Below are 23,843 nucleotides of genomic sequence, written 5' to 3'. Positions count from 1 at the left end.
CTCTGTGACGCGCATGGCGCCTAGCCCGTTCGGCCGATTTTCATGAAATTTGGTACAAAGTTAGTTTGTAGCATGGGTTTGTGCACCTCGTAGCGATTTTTCGAAAATTCAATGTGGTTCTTTTTCCAATCCAATTTTAAGAACAAAACTATCATAAGATGGACGAGTAAATTACGAAATTATCATAACGTGGAACCGTAACATGGGTACAAGCCAATTGGCGAGAAAATTCACCATACATTATTTGTAAATATACAGGCGAACCAAAAGACCTTTTAATTTTCTATTACGGGCAAAGCCGTGCGGATACCACTAGTTTATAATAAAAGAATTGTGATAAGCTGTATAAATGTACTAGATATCAGTACATATACCAAATTGTTTGAATTTTTAATGTGCTATTCATTTCCTATTTTGAACGGTAAGATTTCAAGTCGGTACATTTATCAAAGAAACCTAATTACACATCATGTTGCGACTCGTTGAAAAGATAAATGTGCAGGTGGGGAAATAGGTCTTAATGAGTTTCGGAAGCAAAATGTATAAAAATCAGCTCATGTACGTAACTGTAAAGTAACAGATAGTGCAGACAAATGTTTCCATTTCTTTTACTGTAGATAAGCTAAAAATATAATGTACTTACTTTTGATTTCTGCTATCGTGACGTATTTCGACTCGCAACGTAAGCCAACGTACCCTTCAGCACAACTGAAAAATAAAGGACAGGGATCAAATGATAGAAATAATACTTGTGAAAAGGGGAAAAAGGGGAGGCTTCAACAGACCGCTGTTTAAACATCGTTTAGTCACAAAAGCGTTTTCACCAAGTGATTGCTCTACCAATCAATTATTTTAAAAATGGAATGAATAGAACAAAAATTAACATGTGTCGGAGCACGTTCTCCAGTTTTTAAGAGGAAAAATAAACGCTTGCAGTGCGCGCGTAATTAAAGCTTGACCACGGAAAGATATCTGATGACCTTGAAGTAAAAATATCATTTGAACCATTTGTATAGCTTGACCACGAAAAGAAGGCGGATGACCTTGAAGCAAAAACATCATTTGTATTATTTGTAGTAGGTCGTTTGTAGTTATTTTGGTATAGATAGGATTAGCGAGACCACGCCTCTTACTATTCGGTGCTTTCTGGCAGATTCTACCTATTACCTATGATACAAACGACGTTTCGCTTCAAGGTCATCCGCCTTCTTTTCGTGGTCAAACTTTAATAGGTTGCTTGTTGCTATTTTATAATAGATAGGATCAACGAGAGCGCGCCTCCTGCTGCTCGGCACTTTCCGGCTGATTCTACTAATTGCGAATGATGGTAAAGACTTTCTACTTCAAGGTCATCCGCCATCTCTCCGTGGTCAAGCTTAATTGAATGTGAGAGTTCATTAAAATAGTATCGTCGCAACAAAGAAATAAAATCCTTGCTAATAAAAATGCTGAAAATCTGGACCTCTGTCTATTACGCGCATAGCGCCTAGACAGTTCGGCCAATTTTTATGAAATTTGGAGCAAAATTAGTTCGTAGCATAGGAGGGCGAGCACTTCGAAGCGATTTTACGAAAATTCGATTTCGTTCTTTTTCTATTCCAATTTTAAGAACTTTTTACCGAGCAAGTTATCATAACGTGGACGAACGAACTACCATAACGTGGACGAGTAAATTACCGTAACGTGGGCGAGCAAATGAACATAGCAAAATGGCGAGAAATTCACCATCTATTATTTGCAAATATACAAATAAACCAAATGACCTTTTCATTTTCTACTACGGGCAAAGCCGTGCGGGGACCGCTAGTAAATAAATAAAAGGATAGGACAATCGACCATGGGCACCCATATGGGGGGGGGAGGGCAAGAGAAATGAGAATTTCCTTGTTTTTAGTCCTTTTTTCTTTACAAAAATGTAAAAACGTTTCTTTCCCAGCCATTAATGAATAAGTTATTAAAAATCAAAATTTAATAGCTCTCTAAATTGCATCGAAATCGGTTTCTATGGGGAAGGTATCCTGCTAAAGTATGGAGAAACTATCTGAGCCCCCCCCCCCCCACCCCTTTAAAATTTTGCATATGGGCGCCCTTGCAATCGACTATGGTCAAGTGAGAACAATAAGCAATTCGAGATTGCTCAAAAAGAGAGAGAGAGAGAGAAGAAAAGAACGGTATCTTTGTCAAAATATGCACGTGACCAAAGTGTGAACGTCGTGAGCGTTTTCCTAAATACCTCCGAAAAGGATCGGAAAAGGGTTTCTAACCGTAGCAGCGGGAAAACACCACCTTCGACACATCGGCATGAAAATTTATAATTCGAAACACCCGTTTACCACCGCGGAATGCAAGTGGGGGAAACCTTGTTGCGACGCGTTGTTGAAATTCAAAACCGACTTCCGCGTTTGAGCACGTTCTAATTTTAACTCCCCGGGGAACGACATTAGTCATAAACTCTTTTGCACGACAAGGGAAAGTTTTCCTCTTTGTACCGCCCCCCATTCACTATCGAGTGTTGCAGTGAAACCAGGCAACTCTGATTAAATTTCAAACTTTCTTCTTTTAATTATTTCGTTGAAAGAATTATTTGAACCAAAAATTTAAAGTATATAGAGTAGTAAAATAGGGCTTAATGAAAAAGACCCCCCCTCTTCCACCCCTCTTTTTTTTGAGGGGAAAAGAGATACCTATGCTTTGTATTTTCTGGTGGTTGTAGAATCCTCCCAATAATCAACTTATACCTCCAACGTAGAAAGATTTTCTATTTAGTTATAAAATAGATTCACTGTTTCATAATGGTTTAGGACAGAGGTTCCCAAACTTCGGACCTCCGCGGACCCCCTCTGAAAAAAAATTACGAACTTCGCCCCCCCCCCCCGGCCCGGAACGCAAAAAAAAAAAAAAAAAAAAAAAGACACAGTTAAACTTTTTTTTTTTTTTTTTTCTAATGTATTTTTACGCTTTTTTCCCTTCAAATATATTTATTCATTGTTCTGTATATTTTTCAGAGCTCTTGTCTGGTTTTCATTCCTACGTTATTATTTTGAGATATGGAAGTAAAATTCTATTTGAAATTCAGTTAGGAATAAAAATGTTTTTTTGAAGTATAATATCCCAGCTGTAAAAATGAACCTCAATGTTTGCATTTTACTTAATAATAGTTTTGTAACAATACGAACTTTGTCACGTACACAAAATTAGTTAATGTGTAGTGTGTTTTCTTCCGAGAGTTCCGGAGGGGGGGGGGGGGCTGCAGCGTCCTGCATGTACTTAAGCGAGAACTTTTTTATTCCTCATAAATGTGCTTTCTTTTTTACTTAAAATATCGTTCTTCTTTCTTCAATCTCAATTATATTTAACGTTTCAGCTGGATAGCAACGCAGACCCGGATTATTTAAGGCGTGATTTGGAGGGGTCAAATGTACGAAACAGTAAAGACCTATTAGGGATTAATTCCATAAAGCAACTAATTTTTAAGAATGAAATGTCAAACGACAGGAAAAAAGATGTGCAGTATTTATAGTACTTGACACATTGTGTGTCAAAAGACACACTCTGATTTTTTTTATAAGAATAATAATAAACACTCGAATGTTTAATATCATAATAATTACCCCAATTTCGCCCCCATGCACTGCACAGCATAAAAATACACTTGACCAAACTTTTTAATCTTGTTACTGATTCGTGACTGAATCGTGAAATATGCTTGTGCGGCTGACAAAAATTTCTCTGATTAAAGGTTTTAACAAAATGTATTCTGACTATACGATCCCGTGTCACTGATTAAAACCACTGCCACTCTCAATCAGGCCCATAACCAGACTTTTGTTTCGAAGGGGGTTCTACCAAACACATTCTTTGAAGCGTTTATATGGTCTCTCAAATTTGGTTTCATGTGTATTCTATTGATTTTTGTTACAATAAATTATCTAAATGGAAGGAGGGGATGTTCTTACAAGACGCCCTATTGTTACATAATAAATGAATTTCTCAATAACTATCAAAAACTACCATAAACACACAATGAATTTGTACAATTTTTCAGTCATACTCTAAATTTATTACACAAAAAAAATTAAAATAATAGTAATAACAACAATATTATTTTTGTCACAAAAAATAAATAAATACAGTAGACCCTCGTTTTACGCGGGGGTTACGTCCCACGGAAATGCCGCGTAAATTGAGACCTAATACTAGTGTTAAAATAGGGGTTTGGTTCCATAGATAACAAGATATTTCATTCTAGTGATGACTAATTGTATAGTAAGTTTAATGTGTACTTATATCGACTTTTATGCACAACATGCATAAAGAAAACATAAATTGATTTCGTGTTCTGTTTATAAAGAGGAGCTGACTATGATAGTCTTTTGGCGGTCATTAAGAATTTTTCTCTGTCATTCTTTGCAGAGCATTAACGCATCCATGATCACTTGCGTCACATTTCCATGATAGAATCTCCCTTCACTAACAAATCAGAAAGATCATTTCTATGGTCTAGGACTGGCTCAAAATTTTCAATGTGAACGTTTTTGGTTGGGTGTCGCCGATATCGGTATCCTCGTTGGTTTTGACCTCTTTTGTCACTCATAAAAGCTCTTCTTCCAGTGAGTTCTTTAGTGTGTGAGTTTAATAACTTTACTTCTGGAAAGAGCTCTGGAATCAATCGCATAAAATGTCTCCAGAGGTCCAAGTTCGGTTATTAGCACGCCAAAATGCAGTTGATTACGCGTAATCTGCAACCTTTAGGATTTTAGATTTTGAAAGAAGGGGAAAATTTTACCTGCTTGCATTGCCGCATCCGAGTAAAATACAATAAAGGTGCCAAATCTTAAACCGCGTATAATCGCAACCGTGTAAAATAAACCCGCGTAAAACGAGAGTCAAATGTAATGGAACGCATTTCCTTGGATGAAAAATTTCGGAGGGGGATTTGAACCCTATTAACCACCCCCTTGCATACGGCCCTGCTCTCAATTATGAATGCAGTATATAAAACTGTTTACACTGGTTTAGTTTTTGGCAAAGGTTTGGCATTGTGACAGTTATCTCATTTTGATTTGGTTTACTTTTTGTACTAATCAAAATGGCGGTCATTTGCATGATTCGTTCGTTGCAGAGTTTTTATTACAGTGGCCGCCGCTTATATGAATCACGTTTGTTCTGAACAGTTTTGATTCAATCAAGCTGGATTTTATTCTGTTTTTGAGAATCTGATTCATTAAAACGTTTGATTCAACAATTAACCGGCGTCCACTGCACTATATTCAGGAAGGAGCGGGTGAACTCACTGGCAGACGTATTCCATAACATCCTTGTACAAGATGCAGGTTCCGCCATTCAGGCAAAACTCTGAGGTAGAACAGGGCTCCGTTGTCCAAGGACTGGATTCTGTAAGGACAAAGCACAAAATCAGAACACTGCATTATACATACAGGGTGATCCAAAAGTCAGCAAACTTTTTGAAGCCTTCCAATTTTCGGACTATTAGCAATAAAACGATGCAGTTTACACAGAAAGTCGAGACATTTTTGTTCGTAATGTGAGACATTATTTTGTATCGGTCACGTTTTTGACCAAAAAGTGGCACCAGAGCATGGTTGTGTTGCAACCACTAGATGGCACCATCACACAGAGAGTTTACTTTGGCACGGTACTAAGCTGGTGAAGTTTGTTTAACAGCAAAATTACGTTACAATATTTTAAATATCATATTAATAATTTTGAATATTTTGTATAAGAATCATTCTTCGCGACATTGTTTTCAAGAACAACTTTACTAATTTATAAATGTGCTGATATAATTATTTGTATTTATTTTATGTATTTACTGTCCTCAATAATAACTGTAACATTAACTGAGGAGTGGAGGATAAGAAAACGGTTGTAAACAATGTGGGGTCGAAATGCTTAGCTGCTAGTAACTGAAATTAAAAGATTGAGATTCAAAGATTCTAATGTGTTGATTTTTATCTTATATACACGCAACCTACACTTGAAACTTGCCAAATGGTAAGTCAATAATAGTGGCACGGGCACTAATAGAATAGCATGCAATTCAGCTCATTTTATTTATTTAACGTATTTCAATATCACAGTTATTTAATATGTGTTTTCAATCATTGAGAATTATAGCCGTCAGACAATGGATTTAAGAAGGTATGAATGACTTATGGTTTTGCTTCTTTTAACCGAGGCAAAGAAGTACACTGTTAAAAATTCAGGAAGATTTTCTGGTAATTGTTACTGCAAAATGGCAGACTTAACGCATCGCTGATTTTTACGGTAATTTATACCGGAAAAATAAGCGATCCCAGCTCCAATTGATTGCTGCGGCCTACCGAGGAAACCGTAAAATTTTACAGTAACATTTGATTTTTACGATAATAGTTACTGGCAACATATGGATGCCAGTAACAATTACCGTAAATTTTCCGGAAACATTTTAACAGTGTAGGCCGATTTCTATACACACGCGACTTTAGATAACATCACAGCCAGAAAGCATAAGGTGTAAGATCTGGAGACCAGGGGGGGGGGGTGCATTCTTGATGATTCTTCATTTTTTTTGAATCTTTACTTTTAAGATCAATCACTAAAAAAAAAGGATTTCTAAACACAGAAGCTAAAGATAAAGTTTTTCTCGAACTTCGTTTTAAACTGAAATTCTTAAATCTTAGAAAATCGATTGTGCAAAAATGCTTCTTAAAGCAACAGCAAAACAACATCCTGAGAATCTACATAATAAATAAATTTGTTTGCTTCTTCCACGCGTGTTGCACGCTACTTACAACCAGTGGTTGTGATTCATGGGAGGGCCTACTCTTTGTTTACATATGCAAAGGATATAGAGTAAGAGCCCATGAGTGCCAGACCTACATCATAGTGTAAAGGCCTAAAAAATTTTTTTGCGTAAGGACATCACTGCATATAAGAAAGATTCGCTATTATTTAAGTTGAGTCACGCTGGCTTTGGCAGGAAACAGGTATCAAAGGTGCGTCAAAAACGGAGTCATACCATGTCAAGTGACCTCGTCGTCTCCACCCGACCATCTTCGATTTGAACGAAATTTTATGGAGGTGCAGACCAGGGGCGGATCCAGAAATTTTTGTAAGGGGGGGGGGGGTCAAGTTTCAATGGGACTTCCATTGTGAAAAAGTATCAGTTAAGCAGGTGCACCCATCCCTCCAAGGGTTATGGAGCACCCCTTATAATACTACGGAGCACCCCCGCCCCTCCTCAAATGAGACAAAAGCCCTTTCAAATTGCCCCCCCCCCTTTCTCCTAAAAAATCCAATGGCGCAACCTGCACCATGTGGAACATTTTCCCTCATATTTTCATCAAAAGTCACATTTGTTCAGGCAGACAGGTTAGTCATGCGTATTAGAGATAATTATATTTTAGAAAATGAACAAAAAACTCAAAATAGCAATAGCAGAGAAAACGAACCCAGTCAATCCTCTTAATTATGATGCGCTGTGGAAAAAATACTTTGCAGAATCATGTAAAAAAGGTTAACATTGTTTCCACGTAATATTTTTTCGAATCTAAAAGAATTAACTTCAAAAATGATCATAGTAAAATTCTTGTCATAGGGGGGGTCAGCTGACCCTTTGACCCTCCCCTGAATCCGCCCCTGGTGCAGACATGCCTTTGAAACTCACCTGTACAAATTTTCAGCATCCAAGAGCACAATCCTGAGGATCTAGAATCGAAAAAAAAGGGGGCTCCAAAATGGCGGATAAACTTTTGTGAAACGAATTGCCATGTTTGGCACGATTTCCCATTGGAGGCCATTTTGGAACCCACTTCTTTTCTTTTCGAGGTATCCCCGATCCTCATGATTTGCGTCTAGGAAGCTAAAAATTAGCATCGGTTCGTTTCAAAGGCATTTCTGCACCTTTGTAGAACGTCTCCCAAATCGGAGATGACTGGATAGGGACCACTAGGTCACGTGACATGGAATGAATCTATGATGTTTAGCTGTTAGCAGCAATTTTACGCACATTTGCTACCTAATTTCTGCCGAAGCCAGCGCAACTCAGCTTAACTAATATCGAACCTTTCTTACCTGCTGTGATGTAATTACGCAGAAAAATGTTGGACCTTTATACTACGGCGTAGGTTTGGAACTCATGGGCTCTCTTGGACTAATAAAAATCCTCAATGGTGTCAAATTTCTACGTCAGAGGATCAAGATTACCGATATCCCAATGGGGTTGTTTCTTTCAGTCAAAAGTACTACTTTTAGTCATTGAAAGTGATAGAATAATAGAATAAGCAAAAAAAAAAAAAAACCTTGGAGTCAGGCAATACTTCTATTTTTCCCAACAGTTATTTTTTAATTAATTTTTTTAAATGTCCGATTTTTTAAGCAAGGCGTGGTCTTTATGACGTCACAAATGATGCACTTTGCGCACCTTTCTACCACGTTTCCACGTTATGATAATCAAGAAGCGAATGGAAATTGAGCTCTATGCTTGCTATCAACCCTATCGTTGCCAATACACGTGAATAAAGATGCGAATTAAATATTTTGCTCTGTGAAAGGCAACAGTGAATGGCATTTCATCATTTGTGAGATCATCGGCAGAAGCGTAAACAATGAAAGCGCACACATATAATATAAATACATAAATATATATATATATATATATATATATATATATATATATATATATATATATATATATTAAACTTAGTCAAATTGTTTAAAAAATGGTCAGATCCTATGTTTTCAAGCATGCTCTTTCAGAAAAAAATACTTTTAAAATTTTGGAAACAACTCCATTATGTTCTGAAAATTTTGACATTTCTGCTTTTTTTTTTTGTAATTACTAGTTTTGGTTCTTTAATTGGAAAATAAAATAAATTTCCCACAAAAAGTGGGAAGGGGGGGGGGGTTGCGACCACTGGTTTGAAACGGAAGAAGAGAACTGTGTTCTACTCACGCGTCGACGAGGCGGTGGGGAGGGGCTTCTTCTTCCTCGTTACCAGGAGCGTGACTCGGGTGGAGGCGGTGGCTTCTTGGACGGCATTCCCGGCCCGGCACTCGTAACCGCCCCGGTCCGAAGGGTGGACGCGCCGGATCACCAGCCGCGAAATCCTCCTGTGGGGAAAGATAAATGGATCAATCTGTTTGTGCACGATTTGTGTCATAATGAAAAAATAATAATAATCGGCAGCAATCAAAATAGCACATTCAGAAAAAAAAAATAATTTGAATTTTGACATCTTGAATTCAAATTATGTTTTTCACAATCACGAGTGTGTATGTGTATGTAGGCGTGTGTGTGGGGGGGGGGTATGTGTGTTTTTGTGTAGGAGGTATGTGTATGTGTGTGTAGGCATGTGTGTTTGTGTCTGTGTGCAGGCATGAATGTGTGGGTAGTTATGTGTGTGTGTTTATGTGTGTGTAAGTGTCTGTATGTATGCGTGCGTGTATGTGTTTGTGTGTGTAGGTGTATGTGTGTGTGTGTGTGTAGTTGTGTATGTATGCGCGTGTGTGTAGGACATGGATGCAACCTGGAGACGGCTTCCGCTATAGGAGCAGCATCATGAGGCGGCCGGTCGACGGTGATGCTGCAGAGGGTGCTGGTGGGAAAATAAAACCATAGGACATCAAAACAGTCAAATGAAAGCAATAAGCAATCGTGATTGCTCAAAAAAAAAAAAAAAAAAATGACAATAAAATTATCTGCCCTCGTTACCGAGATATATTGTCATAGTTTTGCTTTGATAGTATATCTAAGCAAAACTGAGCGTTAAAAACATTCTAATACATTAATTATTTTCAAAGCTTTCATTCGAGGACTAATTTATCAAAAGGGAACATATCCTTTTTCTAAAAATGTTCAGGTGGTGAGAAAAGAGGTAAGATCAAAATAGTTTTATCAACTTCTCTGGGTACAGAATTGAGCACGAAAGCACAACAAATCATGACCCAGAGTAAGAAGTGCTTGTGTAAAAAAAACAAGGGGCTATCGCCATCTTAATTTTGTATATGAGTCCTTTCGAACGAAAACCTGAACGTTGAGAATTCATATTTCACCGAAACCTTAATATTTCACCTTCTCAAATTCTCTCATCGAAGTACGTGAACCTAAAAGTAGGGGATTAAAATTTGAGGATTTTGGACATGTGTCATGTGCTCCTTTGACTTTAAAAGTCTTCGTACTACAGATTCTGTCAGGTCCGCTTCTGTTCAAAACAAAACGTGCAGAGGATGGATTTGTTACCTTTTATTCAAAAAACCACACTTTACCCTTAAAAATGGCCCAGAGTAAGAAAAGTTTGTGCAAAAAAAAAAAGGAAGGAGATATTGCTATCTTAATTTTGGATATGTCCCCTTTTGAACGAAAACTTGATTGTTGAGAATTCCAATTTCACCAAAACTCTAATATTTCAACTTCTCATATTCTCTTATCGAAGTACGTGAACCTAAAAGTAGCGGATTAAAGTATGAGGGTTTTGGATATGTGTTCCTTTGGATCTAAAAGACTTCGTACTGCAGATTCGATTCTTTCAGGATATGTCACTTTTTGTTCAAAATGAACCTTGCAGAGGATGAATTTGTTCCCTTTTGATCCAAAAGCCACACTTTACCCTTAAATAAAATAGGATTTTCTACGTTTGGACTTCTTGAACGTAAGTGATTTGATAAATGTCCTCTGAATGGTTTTAAAAATGTCATAAAAAATTTTTTTTATTAAAAAGTGGATACGCTCCCTTTTGATAAATGACTCCTCGTTTATGTTCGTTTCTGTAAGCGCACGGCGCACTGTTAATTAATAATAAAAAAAAAAAAAAACAGGGGTGCCCTGATGGGAGGTCCCAAAAAATTTTCTTATGCGACTAATTTTCTCTGACAAATCGGCAAACTACCATAATTCGGCAAAATTTGGGGTTTAATCCGTCAAAATTATCATTATTTGACGAAACTCGGAATTTCATTTGGCAACTTGAGAATTTCCGCCCTCCCAAAAATTTGCGTTTAGGGCGCCCCTATAAAAAAAAAAAGCGCGACTTTTTAAAAAACGCATGCAGTTGCCCAAAAACGTCTCGTTTTGAGAGGGGGGGGGGACCTTAAGTTATGCATCACATTTCAACATTAATCATCGCGTGCACGCCTTACACTACTGCTTGTGAATTTTGATCTAAGATTACGGACTTTCAATGACATCTCCTTTTAAATGTCGACCGAACAGCCGGCGAGGGGAGGAGAGAAAAAAAACAAAAAAAACTTGGCAACACGTTTTTTAATGTTTGCTTCTTTTTTTTGTCCGCCGCACTGTTACTTCTCCAGGTTCGTGCACGCTCTGTTTAATGACATATTTCCGAAAGCTTGACGTCTGGCAACACCAGAGGATTTTTTCTGGCTACATTGTAACCCGTTGAAATATCATCGAGTAAACATTACGGTTTTTTTTTTTTTTTTTTTTGAGAAAAGGTACAACTCATGTTTAATCATTTTTTAAAGAGTTCGTTTGCTTGCGAATATTTTTGCCTTGAATCCCTTTTTTTTTGCCTCGTAAAATCTTGACTTAAGATCTTTGAGTCATCTGAAGCTCTTGGCTGTCAACCTTTTTAGTCTCTGAGGAAATATTAGATGTTTAAGTCACATCTTTTTTTTTTTTTTTTTTTTGATTCATCCTACCACTTAGCTCTAGTTCTAAACAGTCTCTTGTTTCGAATTTGTTTTCTAAGATCACATTTTTTAAAAGTTGATATAACGAGTCCATCTAAATATTTGTCACTTAGGGTAAATGAGCAGTTATGAGATATGTTGAGGGGTGCTGTTGCAGCTCTAGTTCATGGAAAGAACTAGTTCTTACGATGTTAGAACTTAGAAGTTGCACTTTTATGGCTTTGAAATTTTCTTTAACATTCAATAATAATTTATTTAAAAAAATGAAAGAAATTGGATTGCACTGGTTTGAGCAGTTGTGGTCACATCGGCTTGGTAGACCGCTAAAGCACACATAATAAATAATATCGGCACACTAAAGGGAACGAGTTATGGCATACGAAAATCTAGCAATGCTCATGCTAGCTGAATTATGCAAAAAAAAAAAAAAAAAAAGTAATCAACAATATTAAGCCACTTATTTTTCTGACAGTACAATCAAATTTTAACTTACTAATTCGAACAATATTGAAACTAAAAGCTGGATAACTGACAAATTGCTTTCGAAAGGGAAAGGTTCGTCTGGGGGACAACAACAAAAATAAATCTATATAAATAAAACAGAGAATATATTTATGTGTGTGTTTGCATTGTGTATATCATTATTATTTTTAAAAATATTTATAGCTAGTTGTAATTTCTTTCCGATAGTCGATACTTTTCCAATATCATCATTTTTATTTTTTGAGCTGAGGAGGTTTGTGTTTGCTTTTTATTAGCGCTTTGATTTGAAATTTTTGATAGACGGGACTAAATTGATTTATTCGTTTTCGCTTGATTTCCAAAATTCTTTACAATTATAATTATATAAATATCTGAAAATATGTTTCAATTTATTATGCTTTACGTCTGTGCAAACATTCAGGTCTCTATATAATTTCTAAATATTATTTTGCCATGTAAAGTCAAATAGCGAGACAACAAACCAATACTGGTGACTACAAATTGCAATTTGTTATGCAAACAAGAAAAAGTTTTTGTCAAAATTTAGTACAGTTGAAATAAATAATTAAAAAATAAATCTTAAAGCATTACATGGCATTCATGGTTGGAATAAATTATTCATAGGACAAATGCATTCAAAACTACACTCGAAATTAATTTTCACAAAGAGGAAAGTAATCAGGGAAATGAAATATATATATATTGTAACGGATCCGGTGCGACTTCCAACTTTCTTGAAAGGACGACACAGTTCTTGATTAAAAACACAGGAAATTTATTTACACTATGTACAGGAAAGAGCGTCAACAACTGCTAAATTAATCATCAGCAATGAGGCAAATATCACACAACACCGTAAACTCAACGGTTACGCACGTATTTACTTCCAAATACGAAAAACAACACAGCGAAATGCTTCGCAATAAACAGAGCTAATACACTCTCAGTACAAATTCTCAATCGAAACTAAACATTTTATCATGCATAACGGCTTTTTAACCGACTTCAAAAAGGAGGCGGTTATCAGTTCATACCGTATGTATGTTTTTTTTTTTTTTTTGTTTGTCCACTCATAGCGTCTCACCTAGTGAACCGATTTTGATGATTCTTTTTTTAATGGATAGGGGATGGCTCAACTTAGGTCCCATTACTTTGTTTGACCATATTTGTTCTTTAGAAAAAAAGTTATGGGCAAAAAACAGTACATTTTATGCAAATTTCCTATTAAATGATATTGTAGCGAAGTTCGCACTTGTCAACCGTGGATAACGGTGGCTCAGTGGTAGAATTCTCGCCTCCCACACGAGTGACCCGGGTTCAAATCCCGACTAGGACAAAGTGAATTTTACTAAAATTTCGTTTCTACTGTTTCCCGTATTTTCTCGAATGTTCTATTAATTTCTGTATCTTTCCAAGTCTGGAAAGTTCCAGCACTTTCTCAAGTTGTATATAAGGAGATGTAACGTTCATTCGTGGTTCTGAATAAAGATCTCGAGTTGAGACTAACGAGTATTCGCTTCATTAGGCTTTCACATTGTCTTCGCTATCTTCATCTACGCGACAATATGAAACTCATTGTTATAAAAGTTTGGTGCCATATAACATTAATAGTAATTGTAATGATAATTTTGAATAAAGGCTTTTCTAAAGCAATACAGTGATATAGAGCCGAACTTCTTACTAGGTAACTTCTTACTTTTACTGAAATATCTACATTTACACTAAAAATAATGAAATAAAAAAATTTTGAAAAAAAAAAAATAGAACCGACTTCAAAATTGCTCTAAAAAGTGAAAAATAATTTTATTCTTTAAACACCATCGATAATGCTTTTAAACATAATTTTTGAAGTTGGCGCAAAAACGATAGATAAAATCATTCACAGTCATAATTCAGCTACAACTATAAATTCAATCAGGCCCAGTTTCTTCACTATCATATAAATTATGCATTGATGACAACATATTTGAATAACGATATAAATGTTTTGTTCGTAACTTTGGATGCTTTTCTGAAAAAAATATGAACGAAGCATGGTTACACTGGATTTTACGTTTTGTTTTTGCGCCAACTTCAAAAATTATGTTTAAAAGCATTATCGATGGTGTTTAAAGAATAAAATTATTTTTCACTTTTTAGAGCAATTTTGAAGTCGGTTCTTTTTTTTTTTTTTTTTTTCAAAATTTTTTTATACACACCGAAAGAGATCTCTCAACTATTCCAGAAAATGCTACACCGTTCCACACTTTCTTATTTCTTTTCATTCACAAATCTTATCAATGAAAAAAATAAGGGACCATATACTTCAGCCGAATGTATAGGGGCTGTATATTCATTACGGGAAACTATTTACCGGTTACGTTACTACAATAATTACTATTTACAGAATTTAACAATATATATAACATGATGTACAAAAGTGCACGAAAATGCGATTCATCTCACCATATAGTAATGACAATATCATTTTGCAATCCTTCCGCCACTTTTGTTTCACGATATTCTATTAGTTCGTGCCTTTGAAGCCAAATTTTTACATCAATAGATTGATTTTGGTTCTGTACCAATGAAAAAGAAATGTACATTTAAAATACATAAAAATATTTTAAAGTTAAAATAAAGATTCTTTAATTGAACAATTTATTATTTTTAGCTAATACCGAAAATACCGATATTTTACCTCAGCAAATACCGGTATTACGAAATTGCTCGAAATACCGGTGCTCGATATTCCGGTATTGCAATCGCTAAATGCAAGGGAAAATAAGGGTTTTGATAACACTGTCGATGAAAACTGACGTTTGGAAAAAAAGTGGTGGGAGTGTTCTTGAAAGATGCTATTTTGAGAATTCACTGATGGCGTACCCGGTGTATCAATGACAAATTTGATGTTGGCAATACCACACAAATTTTCCCATTACTAGTTGAGTGGCCATTGCTAGTCATTTACTCTATGAACGATCTGAAAATTGGTAGTCTATATATATTCTTCAAGAGTTTTTGCATCAGCAAAGGAATTCTCACCTTTTGGTCTTGACTCGCGTGCGTCCTCTACTGGTGATCCTCTTGCCGTCCTTGTACCACTCCACCCATGGAATGGGATTGCCCGCCAGGTGGCAGCTGAGTCGGGCACGGGCCCCCTCCTCTGCTATCACTTTCTTGAGGCCGGCTACGCGGGCAGGCCTCGCTGAAATGAAAACGGGATTTTGCTATCATGAACGAAGTTGAAATTCTAAAACAAAGCTGCATAATTGCTCACAAAAAGTCAAAAGTATTACTTTTAGTCACTGAAATTGATAGAATGAGCAAAAATAATAACATGGGCTCAGAAACTATTTTGATTTTACCAATAGTTATTTCTTAATTCATTTTTTTAAATGTCCGATTTTTTAAACAAGGCATGGTCTTTATGACGTCACAAATGATGTACTTTTGGCGCATCTGTCTGCCGCGATTCCACATTATGATAATCAAGAAGCGAATTAAATCTTGCTCTCAACGCTGATATCAAACCATATCGTTGCCAGTACAAACAAAGTAAAGAAGCTAATTAAATATTACGCTCTGCGAATGGCAACAATGAATGGCATTTTCATCATTTGTGATGTCATCGGCAGAAGCGTAAACAACGAAAGCCCACCGATTAATGTAATTTTTTAAATATTAAACTTAGTCAAATTATTTATGGTGGTCAGAAAATATTATTATAAAAATGGTCAGATCCTATGTTTTTATGCATGCTCTTTCAGAAAAAAATATTTTTAAAATTTTGGAAACCACCCCATTGTTAAGTGTCCTATTTTGGGAGAAACAATAACTAGCCACCTTTCACTAGCTTAGATTATATTGTTAAAACAGATTTCTTAAAATTGAGACAAAATCGCTTTTTTTTTTGAGAACATCACTTACTCAAAAAGGCTTCGAGACAATTTGGCTAAGAATGGAAAAGCAAGAGTCCTTGCTTTTGAAAGATACCCTCTTTTCAAAAACGTTTCACCATGTTCTCATTTTTGAAATACCGCAATACTCTGTTTCAAAAATAAGAACATTTCGAATTGGCTTGAAAATACTCATATCTCAAAAATAAGCACATGTTGTACCATTTGTGAGTGTGGTATTTTGTTCGCCAGTAACTCTTGCAAAGCTAAGTAGTAGTCCATAGATTAATTTAAGGCTCCTATATATGGGGAGCTGACTTATCCGACATTTTGGTTCCAAAATCGTCGGGCGAAAAAAATAATATTTGTACAAAAGCCTCATTACAGAAAACTGGAGTCCAAGCTTTGGATGTTGTTGCCTGATTGATGTTTGATTATTTTATTCTGTAGATGAAGAAGATTTAATTAATACAAATTAAAAAACTAATAAGGTGTGAAAATGAGATTTATTACAGTAAACATTTCCCGATACATTTTTGTTGAATTTGTGAACTAAGTTATCATTCTAGATTCACCTTTAGTGACATTTTACTCAACTTATCATCCATTATTTTACGACAGAGCAACCAGCGAATATTATGACGCATTTATAAGTACTAGAAACGAAGTTGGATCCAATTCTGTATTGGAAACAAAATGCCGGATAAGTCAGCCTGTCCTTTTCAAGGGGCTCTAGACTAATTTGCTCCCTTTAGGAGCTTAAACAGTCTGGACGGACAGCAATCGAACTGAAGCCGATACACTTCATAAATACGCTCAGTTAATCTTTAAACTGAGAGCTAAAAATATTTTTCACAGCAGTGAGAAGTCTGCAGTGAGAAACATTGAGAAATTCAACTCCCGCTTTCCTTTCTGCGCATGCGTTATTTTTGAGATGGTCTGCTTGCTCGAATTTAAATTTGACAATTACTTATTTCTAAGTCGAAACTGCTTGGAAAAAATGAGAAGATAAATGTTTTCATTTCTAATCAGAAGATTTTTAACAGTGTAGATTAACAAATTTTAAACTTTTGTTTTAACTTCTCAAAAATATTTTCAGTTGAAACATTTTCTCTGGGACAACTCAGCTCAGGGCCGGCTCCAGTAGTTCTGCCGCCCTAGGCAATATTGACAAGCGCCGCCCCCCTCTCATTGAATAATAATGATAATATAAAAATAATTGTAAAGTACTTAAAATTCAAGTGAGTTTCTAGTTAAATTCCGAACTAGGTTTTGCGTATCCATGCAGTGGTACAAATTTGAAATTATCTTTTTAAATATTAAGGTAGTGCAACTTATAGCACTGAAACAAATATTAATATTTTTAAAAAACTTTTAAGTCACCCAATATACCGCCTCTAAAATTAAATTGAATTTCCTGTTAAAATCCGAACTATGTTTTGCATATCCAAGCACTGGTGCACACTTTATATTATTATTTTTCTTTTTTTTAATTTTTTTTTAGCATTGAAACAGTGAATTTTATGACGCTGAAACAGATATTCATATTTTTAAAAAACGTGTTTCAATTTCGAAATTTTCCGCCCCTAAAATCTGACTTCCTAGGCAACCGCCTAGGTCACCTATCCCAAGAGCCGGGCTTGACTCAGCTTTATTTTTAACCCCCGACACACAAAGGAAGGGGGTTATAAGTTTTACGTGCCTGTGTATCTGTGGCATTCTAGCGCCTAAACGAATGAACTGATTTTGAAAAAAAAAAAAAAAAAAAAAAAATTAATTTGAATTTTGACATCTTGAATTCAAATTATGTTTTTCGCAATCACGAGTGTGTGTATGTAGGCGCGTGAGTTTGTGTGTGTAGGCATATGTGTTTGTGTCTGTGTGCAGGCATGAATGTGTGGGTAGTTGTGTGTATGTGTGTGTATGTTTTTGTGTGTGTGTATGTGTAGGTGTCTGTATGTATGCGTGTGTGTATGTGTATGTGTATGTATGTGTTTATGTGTGTGTGCGTGCGTGTGTGTGTAGTTGTGTATGTATGCGCGTGTGTGTAGGACATGGATGCAACCTGGAGACGGCTTTCGCTAGAGGAGCAGCATCGTGAGGAGCCGGTCGACGGTGATGGTGCGGAGGGTGGCGGTGGAAAAATAAAATGATAGTACGCCAAAAACAGTCAAGTGGGAAAATTAAGCAATCGTGTTTGCTCAAAAAAAAAAAAAAAAATCGAAAGGAGAGTTGTTAGAGAGTATTCTTAGCTGAGTTGCATCTTTGGATGACATTAATTAACGAAGATGTTAATTAAAAACCACTAAAAGGTTTTCCGTGATTTTTGCACTGAAAACAGAATCAAAATAAAGATTTTTTTTTTTTTTTCGCGTCTGATGATAGAATGTGTTTGGAACTTCCATATTTCATGTTCAAACTCGGAAGCCGTGGAAACAGGAACACCGCCATAACTCTTCCATTTACTGCTAAAACGAAGATCATTTTGTCTTTCAACCCGCTGCGCAAAAGTGGGCGCCACTTTTCCGCTTCCATGTTTCCGTGTAAATGCCAAACGGTTTTCAACAAGCCAAGTGCCAGAGCTAACAAATAGATGCCAGAACGCCTCAAGTTCATGGTCAAATCGGGGAAAGCCCTGGCGACACCCACTTGGCGGGATCTAAAACACCGACGCAATGGTAGAACAATTGATTTCTTTTCCTACATCCGTTTTGATCATAGAGTAAAGAAATTACATAGAGAATAGAGAGGCTCCGCAATACTAAGAAATTGAAGCCGGAAGTTTCACCGCTGTTTCCCAAGATCCTTAGCTTCTTGCTAAATATCTTGAGATACATTTTAATTACAAAATATTCTATTCGCAACTCCAGAGCTCGAATACGCTACGCTACCTTGCGGTGATTAACAATACTAAAGAAAAAGGTAAAACATTCCATTCCACGTATTTTCTCTGGGGTAAATTACAGGCTTCAGACAGTTTACGGTATAGTGTAATTTCAGAAGAATAGAAAAGAAAGCTTCCCAAAACATGATGAAAAATGACTGTCATTCACTAAGCGTCAAAACAGGTTATAAGTTACGGCGTGTATTTGTTTTACCTTTTTCATCCGCCATTAGGCAGTGGCTGCAGTGCCCCCTATAGTTTATTGGAGTTGCGAATTATTGAAACTCAATTGGTAGCATAGAGTAAAGAAATTTACATAGAGAAGCCCCGTCTGTGGTAAAAAGGAGATTAAATTGAAGCTGAAATTATGGGATACAGCAGTGCAATTATGGGTGGGTTAATGATACCAACCAAATTAATTAGCTGGGTGATTGGTTTACATTTTAATTCATGTTGTAATGCAACTTCAAAAACGTGCCTCATAAACTTGCAACAGTATCTAAGTTTAAATAAAGTACCAATTGAGTTTCAGCAATAGAATGTTTTGTCATCAAAATGAATCTCAAGATATTTCGCAAGAAGCTAAGGATCTTGGGATACAGCGGTGCAACTTCCGGCTTCAATTTCTAGTATAGCGAGGCCTCTCTGTGTAATTTCTTTACTCTATGATTGGTAGTTAATTTAAACGTAGATATTGTTACAAGTTTATGAACCACGTTTTTGAAATTGCAACAAACATGAATTAAAATGTAAACCAATCCGCCAGCTACTTAATTTGATTGTTATCATAGCCCCGCCCATATTTGCACCGCTGTATCCTGTAAGTCCGGCTTCAATTTCATCTCCTTTTTACCATAGAAGGGGCTTCACTGTGTAAATTTCTTTACTCTATGGTTTTGATCCAGGTGCCTGGTTGACCCAAAATCAGGACAGTTAAAGAAAGAACACTTTTCCAGATACAGGCGTCCCTCCTGTTGAATGTTTCCCTGTTTTGATGCAGCACGAAGGTTTATAAAAAAGATGGAATTTCATTTTCTTTAATACATTCTTTTAATGTTTGATTATAACTCTTATAAGGTTTTACTTTGTTTTATGGAACTTGGTTTCGATACAACACGGTACACATCCCTTGATTTACATTATTTCTAAGTCTCGTATAACACGATTTCGATATGACACGGAGCACGGTTTCGATACAACACGAAACATGGTTTCGATACAACACGCTACATATTGACATGATTTTTACGATGTACCTGATTAATTAATGTAAATAAAAAAAATTTGAAAAAAATAAAACCGACTTCAAAATTGCTCTAAATAATTTTATTCTTTAAACACCATCGATAATACTTTTAAACATAATTTTTGAAGTTGGCGAAAAAACAAATAGTAAAATCCAGTGTAACCATGCTTCGTTCATATTTTTTTCAGAAAATCATCCAAAGTTAGGAAAGAAACATTTTTACTCAAATATGCTGTCATCAATGATGTATGTGGTAGTGAAGAAACTAGGCCTGGTTAAATTTATAGTTGTAGTTGAGTTATGGCTGTGAATGATCTTATCTATCGTTTTTGCGCCAACTTCAAAAATTATGTTTAAAAGTATTATCGATGGGGTTTAAAGAATAAAATTATTTTTCACTTTTTAGATCAATTTTGAAGTTGGTTCTATTTTTTTTTTTTTTTTCAAAATTTTTTTATTTCATTCTTTTTAGTGTAAATATAGATATTTCAGTAAAAGTAAGAAGTTACCATCACAAAACTTTACCTTATTTTTTTCATAAAAATGCTCCATACTAAAAAAAAAAACTATAAGCACGCCTTAAACTTTAAGCGACTGGCACTAAAAATGTATCTTTGTTCCTCTCTGGAATTCGTTTGTGTGTTAATTTAGTTATAACCATTTAAATATCCCTAACTAATTTGCAGTTCACAGCATACCAGTTGCTTGCGATGCAAGCCTGTATAGTTGAGGCAAACATAACCTGGTAGTATTGTGAAGGCTAAGCAGATCCTAATCGCTGCATCACCTCGCTTCCATGTTAGCTTTACCACCACTATGGAGCAATGACACTGAAGAAACTTGATGCTTGCTTCAGAGAAGCCTTTATTCAAAATTATCATTACAATTACTATTAATGTTACTGTTGTATGGCTTTATAACAATGGGTTTCATGTCATTTCAATTTAATAGAGAAATTGCATAAAATTTACAGTTTTTTTGCCCATAACTTTTTTCTAAAGAACAAATATGGTCAAACAAAGTAATGGGACCTAAGTTGAGCCATCCCTTATCCATTAAAAAAAGAACCATCAAAATCGGTTCACTAGGTGAGACGCTGTGAGTGGACAAACAAAAAAAAAAAAAAAAATACATACGGTATGAACTGATAACCGCCTCCTTTTTGAAGTCGGTTAAAAATAAGTTTAAAGGTGTTTTTTTTTTTTTTTTTTTTTTTTTTTTTTTGAGCAATCACAAATTGCTTATTGTTCTTACTTGGCGGTTTTGAATTCCTATCATTTTATTTTCCCGCCAGCACCCTCTGCAGCAACACCGTCGACCGGCTCCTCACGATGCTGCTCCTCTTGCGAAAACCGTCTCCAGATTGTGTCCATATCCTACACGCACACGCATACACACACACACATACACACACTCATGCCTGCGCACAGTCACAAACACACACAAATACACACACTCATGTCTGCACATAGACACAAACACATATGCCTACATACACACACACACACACACACGAACGCCTACACACACAGCACTGAATACACACACATGCATACATACACACACACGAGCACCCACACACATGCGCCTACACAAACACAAACGCGCATTCATACACACACACGCTCGTGATTGCGAAAAACATAATTTAAATTCAAGATGCCAAAATTTCAAATTAATAATTTTTTTTTTAAAGTCTCGTATAACACGGTTTCGATACTCACACGGAACGAATTAACCGTGTTATACGAGGGACGCCTGTAAACGTTTAATACTTCAACAAACCTACGAAACATCGATATTTTGAATCGGGCGGTTTCTTATTAAAAAAGCATAGATCAGTTTAACCAAGTATCAACACAACAACAATTTTCAATGTAAAACTGACTTTTTTGCAACACACAAAATATACATTATTAGCTGCGTTGCACGGCTTTGCCCGGTCCACCTTGAAAATTACCATTGTGTCAAGTGAAGTATATTCAATAACCAGGCTTAAATGAACCTTTTAAGAAATTAAAATAAAATGAGAAAGATGGTTTTAAAAAGAGTAAGCATGGAAACACGTAATAAAATAAGTTAAAGGATTAAAAATGAGAAAGATGGAAATAAACAATGGATTAAAAAAGCGTTACCGTGGAAACGCAAAATAAAATGGTTAGAAATTTGAATAGAGAACAGATTTTTGAACTTCATTTAATTCGCTTGTAACCTTTTTTCTAATTGAGATAGAGGGTTAAACTTTCGAGTTAGATCTGGAGTTAAAAAAAGCAGCTCTTTTCAATGGTGTCAAAAAGAAAACTGTGGGACAATTCCTTCACTTTTTATTCATATATTTGATGAAGAAAGTAGTGCCTAAATTTCAGCTAAGTCTAAACAAATTTGAGCTAAAAACGTAAATAACTCCCGTCGTAGTTAAGTTAGAGCATTGAAAGAAATTGCGTAGAAAGCGGGAAATTCTACTCTTTCCAACGATATATAATATTAATATCTGCAAGTAGTTTTTCACCCCATGTTCAGGAATTTATGTGAAAATTGGGCCTGAATTGGAATAAAAATAAAATAATAGTTTAAAAAACTAAAAAAACACGCTTTCGTAGCAAAATGAACTAAAAAGTGAAAAACAATCTTTGGGTGATAGTAGTTGACCAATCACTTAATTTTAATGTAATACAAAAAAGCGTGGGGTGCTGTCTATTTACATTTTTGCTTGGACATTAAATGGAAGAAATTCAAGACAACTGATAAGAAGCCCCCCACGCTTTTTTGTATTCCATTAAAATTAAGTGGTTGGTCAACTACTATCACCCAAAGATTATTTTTCACTTTTTAGTTCATTTTGCTACGAAAGCGTGTTTTTTTAGTTTTTTAAACTATTATTTTATTTTTCTGTTTTTTAGTCTTTTGTTGGAGAATTATCAGGCAAAGTTTTTTTTTTTTTTTTGTGCGGTATATGAAAATTTGAATTAGATTGGGACTTAATTGACGAAATTATTTATGAAACGAGTGCCAGGTAATATCTCAAAGTTAAGACAAGGACACCCCGATGGGAAGCTACTGTGAGTCATTCGATGTATGTTTGCGGAAATCATATTTATATTACTTTGAAAATTTGAGATGCATTTGAATAAAAGTTTTGTTCAACAATGGTCTGATCAGCAATGAATTTCCAATTGAAGGCTCACCTAAATTTTGGCATGAAATTAGTTAAATACAGTTATATTTCATGTTCTAATTACCTTGGAACATTGGAACAAATTTTGTCTGATGCAGAAAAATTAAAGGTTTTTGTAGATATTTTTAAATAATTTTTGCGAGTATTTTTTAATGTATTTTTTTAAATTTTTCTTTTTTCACATTGTTGGATTTATGCCAAAATATTGATTAAAATTGGAGGAAACTCACAATTAAAAGAGTTAATTAATTGATTTGATTATAGAATATTGCATTGTCATCGGGTCTGAGGTCGCGTGCCAAATTTCAAAAGAATCCGATCGCAGGAAGTGGGCGAAATTTGAGCTGCAAGATTCCATTACAAGATACATACATACATACATACACACATACATACATACAGGTGAAGCTAATAAAAGCGTGTTAAAAAGAGTGCGAATTTTGCGAGTTCAAAAACACAGAAGCTTTTTAGAGACTTCATTTTATACTATGTACAGAAGAGATACAAAAACTACCTTTAAAAAGG

General features: G+C 35.5%; 1 protein-coding gene across 3 annotated transcripts in view; it reads right to left on the bottom strand.

The window, feature by feature from the left end:
• LOC129220468 (pro-neuregulin-2, membrane-bound isoform-like) overlaps window positions 1-23,843 on the bottom strand; it is a 125,294-nt gene that overhangs the window by 16,545 nt on the left and 84,906 nt on the right. For all 3 annotated transcript variants that reach the window (XR_008580471.1, XM_054854888.1, XM_054854887.1), the window contains exons 2-5: window positions 15,160-15,322; window positions 8,957-9,114; window positions 5,295-5,394; window positions 644-708 (exon numbers count right to left, since the gene is read on the bottom strand). Coding sequence is in view for 2 of the 3 variants with exons in the window: in XM_054854888.1 (XP_054710863.1) it covers window positions 644-708; window positions 5,295-5,394; window positions 8,957-9,114; window positions 15,160-15,322 (486 nt within the window). In the remaining variant the exon portion in view is untranslated. The remainder of the gene's footprint in view (window positions 1-643; window positions 709-5,294; window positions 5,395-8,956; window positions 9,115-15,159; window positions 15,323-23,843) is intronic.

This window comes from Uloborus diversus, chromosome 4, assembly GCF_026930045.1.
Source record: "Uloborus diversus isolate 005 chromosome 4, Udiv.v.3.1, whole genome shotgun sequence".
Classification (NCBI taxonomy): domain Eukaryota; kingdom Metazoa; phylum Arthropoda; class Arachnida; order Araneae; family Uloboridae; genus Uloborus; species Uloborus diversus.
This window is presented reverse-complemented; position numbering and strand designations above follow the sequence as displayed.